Raw genomic sequence first — 13485 nt, 5'->3', positions numbered from 1 at the left:
TTCAGCGCATGTGACAAATACCATTTGATTTGATTTGATTTTGTTTATGCTCTGAGTTTTTGCGTAGCTTTGCAAACTTCAGGTATGCTGTGGTGTGCCTTTTTTTTCTCAGGAGTGGCTTCTGTGGCTTCTGTCTGTTGTCTTTCTGGCAGGTTCTTTCATCTCAGCCTAGGAACTCTGTTCAATCAGAGTGGTTAATTTGTTCTTTGTCGCCTCCCTGACCAAGGTTCTTCTTGGCCGGTTGCTCAACTTTGTTGGATGGCCAGCTCTAGGCAGAGTCTGGGTAGTTCCATATTCTTTCCATTTTCCAATGATGTAGACAACTTGTGCTCTTGGAAATATTCAACACTATAGAAATCGTTTTATATCCTTCCCCAGATATATGCCTCATCATAATTCTATCTCAGAAGTTTATGGACAGTTCCTTCGACTTCATGGTATAGTTTCTAAATCATGTCCAAACGATTGAATTGGTGACAGGTGGACTCCAAGTTGTAGTGTCATCTCAATGATGATAAAAGGTAATTAGATGCACCTGAGCTCAATTTGGATATGCATGTACAGTTCATGAGATATCTATCTGCATTTCATTTTCAATAAATTTGGTCAAATTTCTAAAAATATGTTTTCAATTTTTCATTATAGGGTATTGTGTGTAGATGGGTGAGAAAATTCAGGCTGTAACACAACATGTGGAATAAGTCAAGGTGTATGAATACTTTCTGAAGGAACTGAACCTCAGAGGAAACATGACATCAGCAGTACAACTGAATTTGAATGATACTTAACAGTCCCTTCATGTCTGTGGAGCGAGGAAACAGCACATCAGAGGACTCCATGATCATGTACCATCTGCTGCCGATATTTGAAGGTCATTTTCATCTTCTGCTTGATTGTGCCCTGGTCTGAAAGATGTTTCATTAGGGATATGGCCTCTGTCCATTGGTCTTCACTCTCAATGACGATCTCAAATCAAATGTTATTTGTCACAAGATTCGTAAACAACAGGTGTAGACTAATAGTGAAATAGTTGCTTACGTGTCCTTTTTCTAACAATGCAGAGACAAAGATAAAAAAAAAAAAAATATACATTTTGTTGGTGATCTCTAGCCTGGATGAAGGCTTTCTATCAGTGGCGGTTGTTGATGTGGGCAATAATTTTTTTATGAGCATGTCCTTATTTCTATTAAAGCATATTGAATGACTATCAATCAAATTCCATTGTAAGATCAGTGACAGACTGTGACCCATTCAATACCACCTTGCACACTCTTGTCTGCATCGAGCTGATCTACGGTATAATCATTAGTCCAAGAGTTTCTATTGAACAAATTCAGGTAAGTTTATCCCCATGCCATGACTTTCCTCTTGAGTGAGGATCAAAGAGAGCCCCCCACCTCTCCCCACCAGAGATGAAGGGGGGAAGTGGGGCCGGTTCTAGGACATTAACGACCGGTCGTAAACGTTCTCTCTCGTGCACGGCAGTATGGCGAAGTCAAAAATCCTTAGTGTGTAGGGAGAGAATCTGCCGCCAAAACACCAACATCCAAAAGTGGATAATGAAACAATAATTCTTCATAAATAATGTGGGAAATGGTTGGTGGGGATCCAAACAATAATCATTACATTACATTACATTTAAGTCATTTAGCAGACGCTCTTATCCAGAGCGACTTACAAATTGGTGCATTCACCTTATGACATCCAGTGGAACAGCCACTTTACAATAGTGCATCTAAATCTTTTAAGGGGGGGTGAGAAGGATTACTTTATCCTATCCTAGGTATTCCTTAAAGAGGTGGGGTTTCAGGTGTCTCCGGAAGGTGGTGATTGACTCCGCTGTCCTGGCGTCGTGAGGGAGTTTGTTCCACCATTGGGGAGACAGAGCAGCGAACAGTTTTGACTGGGCTGAGCGGGAACTGTACTTCCTCAGTGGTAGGGAGGCGAGCAGGCCAGAGGTGGATGAACACAGTGCCCTTGTTTGGGTGTAGGGCCTGATCAGAGCCTGGAGGAACTGAGGTGCCGTTCCCCTCACAGCTCCGTAGGCAAGCACCATGGTCTTGTAGCGGATGCGAGCTTCAACTGGAAGCCAATGGAGAGAGCGGAGGAGCGGGGTGACGTGAGAGAACTTGGGAAGGTTGAACACCAGACGGGCTGCGGCGTTCTGGATGAGTTGTAGGGGTTTAATGGCACAGGCAGGGAGCCCAGCCAACAGCGAGTTGCAGTAATCAAGACGGGAGATGACAAGTGCCTGGATTAGGACCTGCGCCGCTTCCTGTGTGAGGCAGGGTCGTACTCTGCGGATGTTGTAGAGCATGAACCTACAGGAACGGGACACCGCCTTGATGTTAGTTGAGAACGTCAGGGTGTTGTCCAGGATCACGCCAAGGTTCTTAGCGCTCTGGGAGGAGGACACAATGGAGTTGTCAACCGTGATGGCGAGATCATGGAACGGGCAGTCCTTCCCCGGGAGGAAGAGGAGCTCCGTCTTGCTGAGGTTCAGCTTGAGGTGGTGATCCGTCATCCACACTGATATGTCTGCCAGACATGCAGAGATGCGATTCGCCACCTGGTCATCAGAAGGGGAAAGGAGAAGATTAATTGTGTGTCGTCTGCATAGCAATGATAGGATAGACCATGTGAGGTTATGACAGAGCCAAGTGACTTGGTGTATAGCGAGAATAAGAGAGGGCCTAGAACAGAGCCCTGGGGGACACCAGTGGTGAGAGCGCGTGGTGAGGAGACAGATTCTCGCCACGCCACCTGGTAGGAGCGACCTGTCAGGTAGGACGCAATCCAAGCGTGGGCCGCGCCGGAGATGCCCAACTCGGAGAGGGTGGAGAGGAGGATCGGATGGTTCACAGTATCGAAGGCAGCCGATAGGTCTAGAAGGATGAGAGCAGAGGAGAGAGAGTTAGCTTTAGCAGTGCGGAGCGCCTCCGTGATACAGAGAAGAGCAGTCTCAGTTGAATGACTAGTCTTGAAACCTGACTGATTTGGATCAAGAAGGTAATTCTGAGAGAGATAGCGGTAGAGCTGGCCAAGGACGGCACGCTCAAGAGTTTTGGAGAGAAAAGAGAGAAGGGATACTGGTCTGTAGTTGTTGACATCGGAGGGATCGAGTGTAGGTTTTTCAGAAGGGGTGCAACTCTCGCTCTCTTGAAGACGGGAGGGACGTAGCCAGCGGTCAGGGATGAGTTGATGAGCGAGGTGAGGTAAGGGAGAAGGTCTCCGGAAATGGTCTGGAGAAGAGAGGAGGGGATAGGGTCAAGCGGGCAGGTTGTTGGGCGGCCGGCCGTCACAAGACGCGAGATTTCATCTGGAGAGAGGGAGAAAGAGGTCAGAGCATAGGGTAGGGCAGTGTGAGCAGAACCAGCGGTGTCGTTTGACTTAGCAAACGAGGATCGGATGTCGTCGACCTTCTTTTCAAAATGGTTGACGAAGTCATCTGCAGAGAGGGAGGAGGGGGTGGGATTCAGGAGGGAGGAGAAGGTGGCAAAGAGCTTCCTAGGGTTAGAGGCAGATGCTTGGAATTTAGAATGGTAGAAAGTGGCTTTAGCAGCAGAGACAGAGGAGGAAAATGTAGAGAGGAGGGAGTGAAAGGATGCCAGGTCCGCAGGTAGGCGAGTTTTCCTCCATTTCCGCTCGGCTGCCCGGAGCCCTGTTCTGTGAGCTCGCAAGGAGTCGTCGAGCCACGGAGCGGGAGGGGAGGACCGAGCCAGCCTGGAGGATAGGGGACATAGGGAGTCAAAGGATGCAGTAAGGGAGGAGAGGAGGGTTGAGGAGGCAGAATCAGGAGATAGGTTGGAGAAAGTTTGAGCAGAGGGAAGAGATGATAGGATGGAAGAGGGAGAGAGTAGCGGGGAGAGAGAGCGAAGGTTGGGACGGCGCGATACCATCCGAGTAGGGGCAGTGTGGGAAGTGTTGGATGAGAGCGAGAGGGAAAAGGATACAAGGTAGTGGTCGGAGACTTGGAGGGAGTTGCAATGAGGTTAGTGGAAGAACAGCATCTAGTAAAGATGAGGTCAAGCGTATTGCCTGCCTTGTGAGTAGGGGGAAGGTGAGAGGGTGAGGTCAAAAGAGGAGAGGAGTGGAAAGAAGGAGGCAGAGAGGAATGAGTCAAAGGTAGACGTGGGGAGGTTAAAGTCGCCCAGAACTGTGAGAGGTGAGCCGTCCTCAGGAAAGGAGCTTATCAAGGCATCATGCTCATTGATGAACTCTCCGAGGGAACCTGGAGGGCGATAAATGATAAGGATGTTAAGCTTGAAAGGGCTGGTAACTGTGACAGCATGGAATTCAAAGGAGGCGATAGACAGATGGGTAAGGGGAGAAGAGAGAAAGACCACTTGGGAGAGATGAGGATCCCGGTGCCACCACCCCGCTGACCAGAAGCTCTCGGGGTGTGCGAGAACAAGTGGGCGGACGAGGAGAGAGCAGTAGGAGTAGCAGTGTTATCTGTGGTGATCCATGTTTCCGTCAGTGCCAAGAAGTCAAGGGACTGGAGGGAGGCATAGGCTGAGATGAACTCTGCCTTGTTGGCCGCAGATCGGCAGTTCCAGAGGCTACCGGAGACCTGGAACTCCACGTGGGTCGTACGCGCTGGGACCACCAGATTAGGGTGGTCGCGGCCACGCGGTGTGTGGAGCGTTTGTATGGTCTGTGCAGAGAGGAGAGAACAGGGATAGACAGACACATAGTTGACAGGCTACAGAAAAGGCTACGCTAATGCAAGGAGATTGGAATGACAAGTGGACTACACGTCTCGAATGTTCAGAAAGTTAAGCTTACGTAGCAAGAGTCTTATTGACTAAAATGATTAAAATGATACAGTACTGCTAAAGTAGGCTAGCTGGCAGTGGCTGCGTTGTTGACACTACACTAATCAAGTCGTTCCGTTGAGTGTAATAGTTTCTACAGTGCTGCTAATCGGGGGCTAGCTGGCTAGCTAGCAGTGTTGTTTACGTTACGTTGCGTTAAAAGAACGACAATAGCTGGCTAGCTAACCTAGGAAATCGCTCTAGACTACACAATTATCTTTGAAACAAAGACGGCTATGTAGCTAGCTACGATCAAACAAATCAAACCGTTGTACTGTAATGAAATGAAATGAAAATGTGATACTAACTGTGGAGCGAAGCGGAATGCGACCGGGTTGTTGTTGGCTAGCTGTTAGCTGTTAGCTGTTGGCTAGCTAGCAGAGTCTCCTACGTTAAGGACGACAAATAGCTGGCTAGCGAACCTCAGTGAATTAAGATAATCACTCCAAGGCTACACACACTAAACTACACAATTATCTTGGAAACAAAGACAGCTATGTAGCTAGCTAACACTAGACTAATCAAGTCGTACAGTTGAGTGAATAGCACTACAGTGATGCTAATCTGTGTGCGTTAGCTAGCGCTTGCTAGCTCCTGGGCGAATAGCAGTGAAGGCTACGTTAGGGCGACGAAATACGATAATTATGCAATTATCTCTGATACAAGGACGGCTATGTAGCTAGCTAAGAAGAATTGCTAAGATTAGACAAATCAACCGTTGTACTATAATGAAATGTAATGAAAAAGTTATACAACCTGCAGAGCGAAGTGCGAATGCGACCGCTCGCTCCAACCCGGAACAGGGGTATAATAGGGTATAATCATGTCAAATCAGTTGTTTTGTGATGTCATTATGGACATTATTACTAAATAACAGTAGCTCTGAAAGTGTACGCATTCAAGGGGTCAGGTTTACATCTAAATGTTGAAAACGTATATGATTAAATATGAAACTATTTGTGAGAAGATGAAATGTGACTTTAGCCTTCTAAAGGAGATAATTGTTTTTATATAAACCTTTGCCAAGTCAGTAACCACGCCCATGTTACCACAGACATTGTGGCAACATGATGGAACCGCCCTCCAAGGCAAGGGCATTAAAGGACTGCTAACGAAATTTACATTAGACCGGGTTGCAGGGTTGCTGCCGGTGTGTAGAGTGATTCTAGCTGTACCCTGAATAATCAATCATTGAGAGCAGACAGCGTGGAGCGGTGGCTACACAGCTGACAAATGGTTTAAAACTAGGAGACCAGTACATTGCCAGGTTGCTACTGTCATGTAAAATGGTTTAACCTCACTGGTACGTGGGACGCTAGTGTCCCACCTGGCCAACATCCAGTGAAATTGCAGAGCGCCAAATTCAAAAACAGAAATACTCATTATAAAAATTCATATAACATACAAGTGTTATAAATTGTTTTAAAGATGAACTTCTTATTAATCCAACCACAGTGTCAGATTTCAAAAAGGCTTACCATGAAAAGCATACTGAAAGCATACCATGCGATTATCTGAGAACAGCATCCAGCTGAGAAACCATTACAAACAGTAACCAGCCAAGTAGAGTTACACATGTCAGAAATAGCAATAAAATTAATCACTTACCTTTGATGATCTTCATATGGTTGCACTCACAAGACTCCCATTTACTCAATAAATGTTTGTTTTGTTCGATAAAGTCCCTGTTTATATCCAAAAACCTATTTTTTGTTCACACGTTTTGTTCAGTAATCCACAGGCTCAAACGCAGTCACAACAGGCAGAAGAAAAATCCAAATAGTATCCATAAAGTTCGTAGATACATATCAAACGATGTTTATAATCAATCCTCAGGATGTTTTAGCCTAAATAATCGATAAAATTTCAACAATAACGTTGTCAATATAAAAGGAAAACAAGAAAGGTGCACTCTCGGTCGTGCGCATGAAAACCTCTGGGACTTTCCACTATCCACTTATTCAGAGAGGTCTTACTCTCTCATTTTTCAGAATACAAGCCTGAAACAATTTCTAAAGACTGTTGACATCTAGTGGAAGCCATAGGAAGTGCAATTTGAGTCCTACGTCAATGGATACTGTAATGGCATTCAATAGAAAACTACAAACAAACATAAAATCCCTCTTCCTGGGTGGGTTTTTCACAGGTTTTCGCCAACCAAATCAGTCAGACATTATTTGAACAGTTTTGGAAACTTTAGAGTGTATTCTATCCAAATCTACCAATTATATGCATATCCTAGCTTCTGGGCCTGAGTAGCAGGCAGTTTACTTTGGGCACGCTTTTCATCCGGAGGTGAAAATAGTGCCCCCTACCCTAGCGAAGGTAAAACTACGAGACCAGTATACATGTAGTGTGAGCTGAATACGTGACAAATGGTCTAAAACTACAAGACCCTCTGAAACTCGACGAGTGAAGAAAGATGAAGACTACCAAACATTCTCAGTCTGCAACTGGTTAATGTAAAGTAGTCTAGAACTTTGACCAAAGACACAAGTAAGATCTCAGCTTATTACATTTTATGTATCCATTCTTACAAACACTTCAAGAACAAATAAGTCCTACTACCTCAACTACAAAGGACATGGTGACCTCTAGTGGACAAACCAGAGACTTCTGTCGAACGCCTCCCAATATGGACTGGGACTGGGCAATTTCAACAGAGAGAGATGACAAAGACACAAGAGCGTAAATATACACTGCTCAAAAAATAAAGGGAACACTAAAATAACATATCCTAGATCTGAATGAATGAAATATTCTTATTAAATACTTTTTTATTTACACAAAATCACAACAATTATCAATGGAAATCAAATGTATCAACCCATGGAGGTCTGGATTTGGAGTCACACTCAAAATTAAAGTGGAAAACCACATTACAGGCTGATCCAACTTTGATGTAATGTCCTTAAAACAAGTCAAAATGAGGCTCAGTATTGTGTGTGGCCTCCACGTGCCTGTATGACCTCCTTACAACGCCTGGGCATGCTCCTGATGAAGTGGCGGATGGTCTCCTGAGGGATCTCCTCCCAGACCTGGACTAAAGCATCCGCCAACTCCTGGACAGTCTGTGGTGCAACGTGGCATTGGTGGATGGAGCGAGACATGATGTCCCAGATGTGCTCAATTGGATTCAGGTCTGGGGAACGGGCGGGCCAGTCCATAGCATCAATGCTTTCCTGTTGCAGGAACTGCTGACACACTTCAGCCACATGAGGTCTAGCATTGTCTTGCATTAGGTGGAACCCAGGGCCAACCGCACCAGCATATGGTCTCACAAGGGGTCTGAGGATCACATCTCGGTACCTAAAAACAGTCAGGCTACCTCTGGCAAGCACATGGAGGGCTGTGCGGCCCCCAAAGAAATGCCACCCCACACCATGACTGACCCACCGCCAAACCGGTCATGCTGGAGGATGTTGCAGGCAGCAGAACGTTCTCCACGGCGTCTCAGACTCTGTCACGTCTGTCATGTGCTCAGTGTGAACCTGCTTTCATCTGTGAAGAGCACAGGGCACCAGTGGCGTTCTCTGGCAAATGCCAAACGTCCTGCACGGTGTTAGGCTGTAAGCACAACCCCCACCTGTGGACGTCGGGCTCTCATGCCACCCCCATGGAGTCTGTTTCTGACCGTTTGAGCAGACACATGCACATTTGTGGCCTGCTGGAGGTCATTTTGCATGTGCAATTTATTGTCAATCAGTGTTGCTTCCTAAGTGGACAGTTTGATTTCACAGAGGTGTGATTGACTTGGAGTTACATTGTGTTGTTTAAGTGTTCCCTTTATTTTTTGAGCAGTGTATATACATTGCAGTTCTTTCGATTGCGTGGTTGTTCATGTGCAAAGTATTCATATTTCCCTGCGCAGAGACTGATATTTTTTTTATTTTTTTTATTTTATTTCACCTTTATTTAACCAGGTAGGCTAGTTGAGAACAAGTTCTCATTTGCAACTGCGACCTGGCCAAGATAAAGCATAGCAGTGTGAACAGACAACACAGAGTTACACATGGAGTAAACAATTAACAAGTCAATAACACAGTAGAAAAAAGGGGGAGTCTATATACAATGTGTGCAAAAGGCATGAGGAGGTAGGCGAATAATTACAATATTGCAGATTAACACTGGAGTGATAAATGATCAGATGATCATGTACAGGTAGAGAGAGATATTGGTGTGCAAAAGAGCAGAAAAGTAAATAAATAAAAACTGTGGGGATGAGGTAGGTGAAAATGGGTGGGCTATTTACCAATAGACTATGTACAGCTGCAGCGATCGGTTAGCTGCTCAGATAGCTGATGTTTGAAGTTGGTGAGGGAGATAAAAGTCTCCAACTTCAGCGATTTTTGCAATAATAAGTAATTGATGGCTACTATATTAAAACGATACATTCTGAAATTCTTGAGTTGATTCAGGATCAAACTTTTTCCGTGGTGCCCCAAGATTGCTAATGAGTTAATTGTTACATGATTCATTTAATCACGTAATAATTAAACATAGTTAATTAATTTGTTAAAATAACCATCATCACATTAAGAGTAGTCAGAAACAGGGACCCTTTAAAACCTCTCTGGGATATGTGGGAAGCCAGAGAAAATGCAGAGCGCCAATTCAAATAAATTCCTATAAAAAATCTAATTTTCATGAAACCACACATGTAAGGTACCAAATTAAAGCTACACGTGTTGTGAATCCAGCCAACATGTCAGATTTCAAAAAGGCTTCTCGGCGAAAGCAAATGATGCTATTATCTGAGGATAGCACCATAGTAAACAAAAGAGAGAAAACATTTCAATCCTGCAGGCGCGACACAAAACGCAGAAATACAAATTTAAATCACCTTTGACGAGCTTCTTCTGTTGGCACTCCAATATGTCTCATAAACATCACAAATGGTCCAAATGATCCAGCAAAACACTGGTTCCAACTTGCGCAACGTGACGACAAAAAATCTCAAAAGTTACCTGTAAACTTTGCCAAAACATTTCAAGATAATGATAAATTGAAGACGGGAGGATCTGTGTTCAATACAGGAAGAAAACAAACTCAAGCATGCTTTCTGGTCATGCGCCTCTACATTTACATTTACATTTAAGTCATTTAGCAGACGCTCTTATCCAGAGCGACTTACAAATTGGTGCATTCACCTTATGACATCCAGTGGAACAGCCACTTTACAATAGTGCATCTAAATCTTTTAAGGGGGGGGGTGAGAAGGATTACTTTATCCTATCCTAGGTATTCCTTAAAGAGGTGGGGTTTCAGGTGTCTCCGGAAGGTGGTGATTGACTCCGCTGTCCTGGCGTCGTGAGGGAGTTTGTTCCACCATTGGGGGGCCAGAGCAGCGAACAGTTTTGACTGGGCTGAGCGGGAACTGTACTTCCTCAGTGGTAGGGAGGCAAGCAGGCCAGAGGTGGATGAACGCAGTGCCCTTGTTTGGGTGTAGGGCCTGATCAGAGCCTGGAGGCACTGAGGTGCCGTTCCCCTCACAGCTCCGTAGGCAAGCACCATGGTCTTGTAGCGGATGCGAGCTTCAACTGGAAGCCAGTGGAGAGAGAGGAGGAGCGGGGTGACGTGAGAGAACTTGGGAAGGTTGAACACCAGATGGGCTGCGGCGTTCTGGATGAGTTGTAGGGGTTTAATGGCACAGGCAGGGAGCCCAGCCAACAGCGAGTTGCAGTAATCCAGACGGGAGATGACAAGTGCCTGGATTAGGACCTGCGCCTCTTCCTGTGTGAGGCAGGGTCGTACTCTGCGGATGTTGTAGAGCATGAACCTACAGGAACGGGCCACCGCCTTGATGTTAGTTGAGAACGACAGGGTGTTGTCCAGGATCACGCCAAGGTTCTTAGCGCTCTGGGAGGAGGACACAATGGAGTTGTCAACCGTGATGGCGAGATCATGGAACGGGCAGTCCTTCCCCGGGAGGAAGAGCAGCTCCGTCTTGCCGAGGTTCAGCTTGAGGTGGTGATCCGTCATCCACACTGATATGTCTGCCAGACATGCAGAGATGCGATTCGCCACCTGGTCATCAGAAGGGGGGAAAGGAGAAGATTAATTGTGTGTCGTCTGCATAGCAATGATAGGAGAGACCATGTGAGGTTATGACAGAGCCAAGTGACTTGGTGTATAGCGAGAATAGGAGAGGGCCTAGAACAGAGCCCTGGGGGACACCAGTGGTGAGAGTGCGTGGTGAGGAGACAGATTCTCGCCACGCCACCTGGTAGAAGCGACCTGTCAGGTAGGACGCAATCCAAGCGTGGGCCGCGCCGGAGATGCCCAACTCGGAGAGGGTGGAGACGAGGATCTGATGGTTCACAGTATCGAAGGCAGCCGATAGGTCTAGAAGGATGAGAGCAGAGGAGAGAGAGTTAGCTTTAGCAGTGCGGAGCGCCTCCATGATACAGAGAAGAGCAGTCTCAGTTGAATGACTAGTCTTGAAACCTGACTGATTTGGATCAAGAAGGTCATTCTGAGAGAGATAGCGGGAGAGCTGGCCAAGGACGGCACGTTCAAGAGTTTTGGAGAGAAAAGAAAGAAGGGATACTGGTCTGTAGTTGTTGACATCGGAGGGATCGAGTGTAGGTTTTTTCAGAAGGGGTGCAACTCTCGCTCTCTTGAAGACGGAAGGGACGTAGCCAGCGGTCAGGGATGAGTTGATGAGCGAGGTGAGGTAAGGGAGAAGGTCTCCGGAAATGGTCTGGAGAAGAGAGGAGGGGATAGGGTCAAGCGGGCAGGTTGTTGGGCGGCCGGCCGTCACAAGACGCGAGATTTCATCTGGAGAGAGGGGAGAAAGAGGTCAGAGCACAGGGTAGGGCAGTGTGAGCAGAACCAGTGGTGTCGTTTGACTTAGCAAACGAGGATCGGATGTCGGCGACCTTCTTTTCAAAATGGTTGACGAAGTCATCTGCAGAGAGGGAGGAGGGGGGAGGGGGAGGAGGATTCAGGAGGGAGGAGAAGGTGGTGAAGAGCTTCCTAGGGTTAGAGGCAGATGCTTGGAATTTAGAGTGGTAGAAAGTGGCTTTAGCAGCAGAGACAGAGGAGGAAAATGTAGAGAGGAGGGAGTGAAAGGATGCCAGGTCCGCAGGGGCGAGTTTTCCTCCATTTCCGCTCGGCTGCCCGGAGCCCTGTTCTGTGAGCTCGCAATGAGTCGTCGAGCCACGGAGCGGGAGGGGAGGACCGAGCCGGCCTGGAGGATAGGGGACATAGAGAGTCAAAGGATGCAGAAAGGGAGGAGAGGAGGGTTGAGGAGGCAGAATCAGGAGATAGGTTGGAGAAGGTTTGAGCAGAGGGAAGAGATGATAGGATGGAAGAGGAGAGAGTAGCGGGGGAGAGAGAGCGAAGGTTGGGACGGCGCGATACCATCCGAGTAGGGGCAGTGTGGGAAGTGTTGGTTGAGAGCGAGAGGGAAAAGGATACAAGGTAGTGGTCGGAGACTTGGAGGGGAGTTGCAATGAGGTTAGTGGAAGAACAGCATGTAGTAAAGATGAGGTCGAGCGTATTGCCTGCCTTGTGAGTAGGGGGGGGAGGTGAGAGGGTGAGGTCAAAAGAGGAGAGGAGTGGAAAGAAGGAGGCAGAGAGGAATGAGTCAAAGGTAGACGTGGGGAGGTTAAAGTCGCCCAGAACTGTGAGAGGTGAGCCGTCCTCAGGAAAGGAGCTTATCAAGGCATCAAGCTCATTGATGAACTCTCCGAGGGGACCTGGAGGGCGATAAATGATAAGGATGTTAAGCTTGAAAAGGGCTGGTAACTGTGACAGCATGAAATTCAAAGGAGGCGATAGACAGATGGGTAAGGGAGAAAGAGAGAATGACCACTTGGGAGAGATGAGGATCCCGGTGCCACCACCCCGCTGACCAGAAGCTCTCGGGGTGTGCGAGAACACGTGGGCGGACGAAGAGAGAGCAGTAGGAGTAGCAGTGTTATCTGTGGTGATCCATGTTTCCGTCAGTGCCAAGAAGTCGAGGGACTGGAGGGAGGCATAGGCTGAGATGAACTCTGCCTTGTTGGCCGCAGATCGGCAGTTCCAGAGGCTACCAGAGACCTGGAACTCCACGTGGGTCGTGCGCGCTGGGACCACCAGATTAGGTGTCCGCTGCCACGCGGTGTGGAGCGTTTGTATGGTCTGTGCAGAGAGGAGAGAACAGGGATAGACAGACACATAGTTGACAGGCTACAGAAGAGGCTACACTAATGCAAGGAGATTGAATGACAAGTGGACTACACGTCTCGAATGTTCAGAAAGTTAAGCTTACGTAGCAAGAATCTTATTGACTAAAATGATTAAAATGATACAGTACTGCTGAAGTAGGCTAGCTGGCAGTGGCTGCGTTGTTGACTTTGTAGGCTAGCTGGCAGTGGCTGCGTTGTTGACACTACACTAATCAAGTCGTTCCGTTGAGTGTAATAGTTTCTACAGTGCTGCTATTCGGGGCTAGCTGGCTAGCTAGCAGTGTTGATTACGTTACGTTGCGTTAAAAGAACGACAATAGCTGGCTAGCTAACCTAGAAAATCGCTCTAGACTACACAATGATCTTTGATACACAGACGGCTATGTAGCTAGCTATGTAGCTAGCTACGATCAAACAAATCAAACCGTTGTGCTGTAATGAAATGAAATGAAAATGTGATACTACCTGTGGAGCGAGCGGAATGCGACCGGGTT

At 47.0% G+C, this 13485-nt stretch overlaps 1 protein-coding gene across 2 annotated transcripts; it reads right to left on the bottom strand.

Annotated features, from left to right (window-relative positions):
* Positions 1 to 1632: 1632 nt before the first annotated feature.
* On the bottom strand, positions 1633 to 11412 carry LOC127915122 (uncharacterized). 2 transcript variants are annotated; one of them, XM_052493971.1, is made up of 2 exons: positions 10597 to 11412; positions 1633 to 2321 (listed from the first exon to the last, which is right to left on the bottom strand). In XM_052493971.1, the coding sequence occupies exons 1-2, from the start codon at positions 10797 to 10799 to the stop codon at positions 1775 to 1777; spliced, it is 750 nt and encodes a 249-aa protein (XP_052349931.1). In that variant the 5' UTR covers positions 10800 to 11412; the 3' UTR covers positions 1633 to 1774. The 2 variants fall into 2 exon arrangements, with proteins under 2 accessions (XP_052349931.1, XP_052349932.1); XM_052493972.1 differs by having other exon boundaries at positions 1633 to 2569; positions 10845 to 11412.
* Between the last annotated feature and the right edge of the window lie 2073 nt (positions 11413 to 13485).

The sequence above is a fragment of the Oncorhynchus keta genome, chromosome 34, assembly GCF_023373465.1.
Source record: "Oncorhynchus keta strain PuntledgeMale-10-30-2019 chromosome 34, Oket_V2, whole genome shotgun sequence".
In the NCBI taxonomy this organism is placed as follows: Eukaryota; Metazoa; Chordata; class Actinopteri; order Salmoniformes; family Salmonidae; genus Oncorhynchus; species Oncorhynchus keta.
Note: the sequence above shows the minus strand (reverse complement) of the source record. Positions and strands in the feature narration are given on the sequence as shown.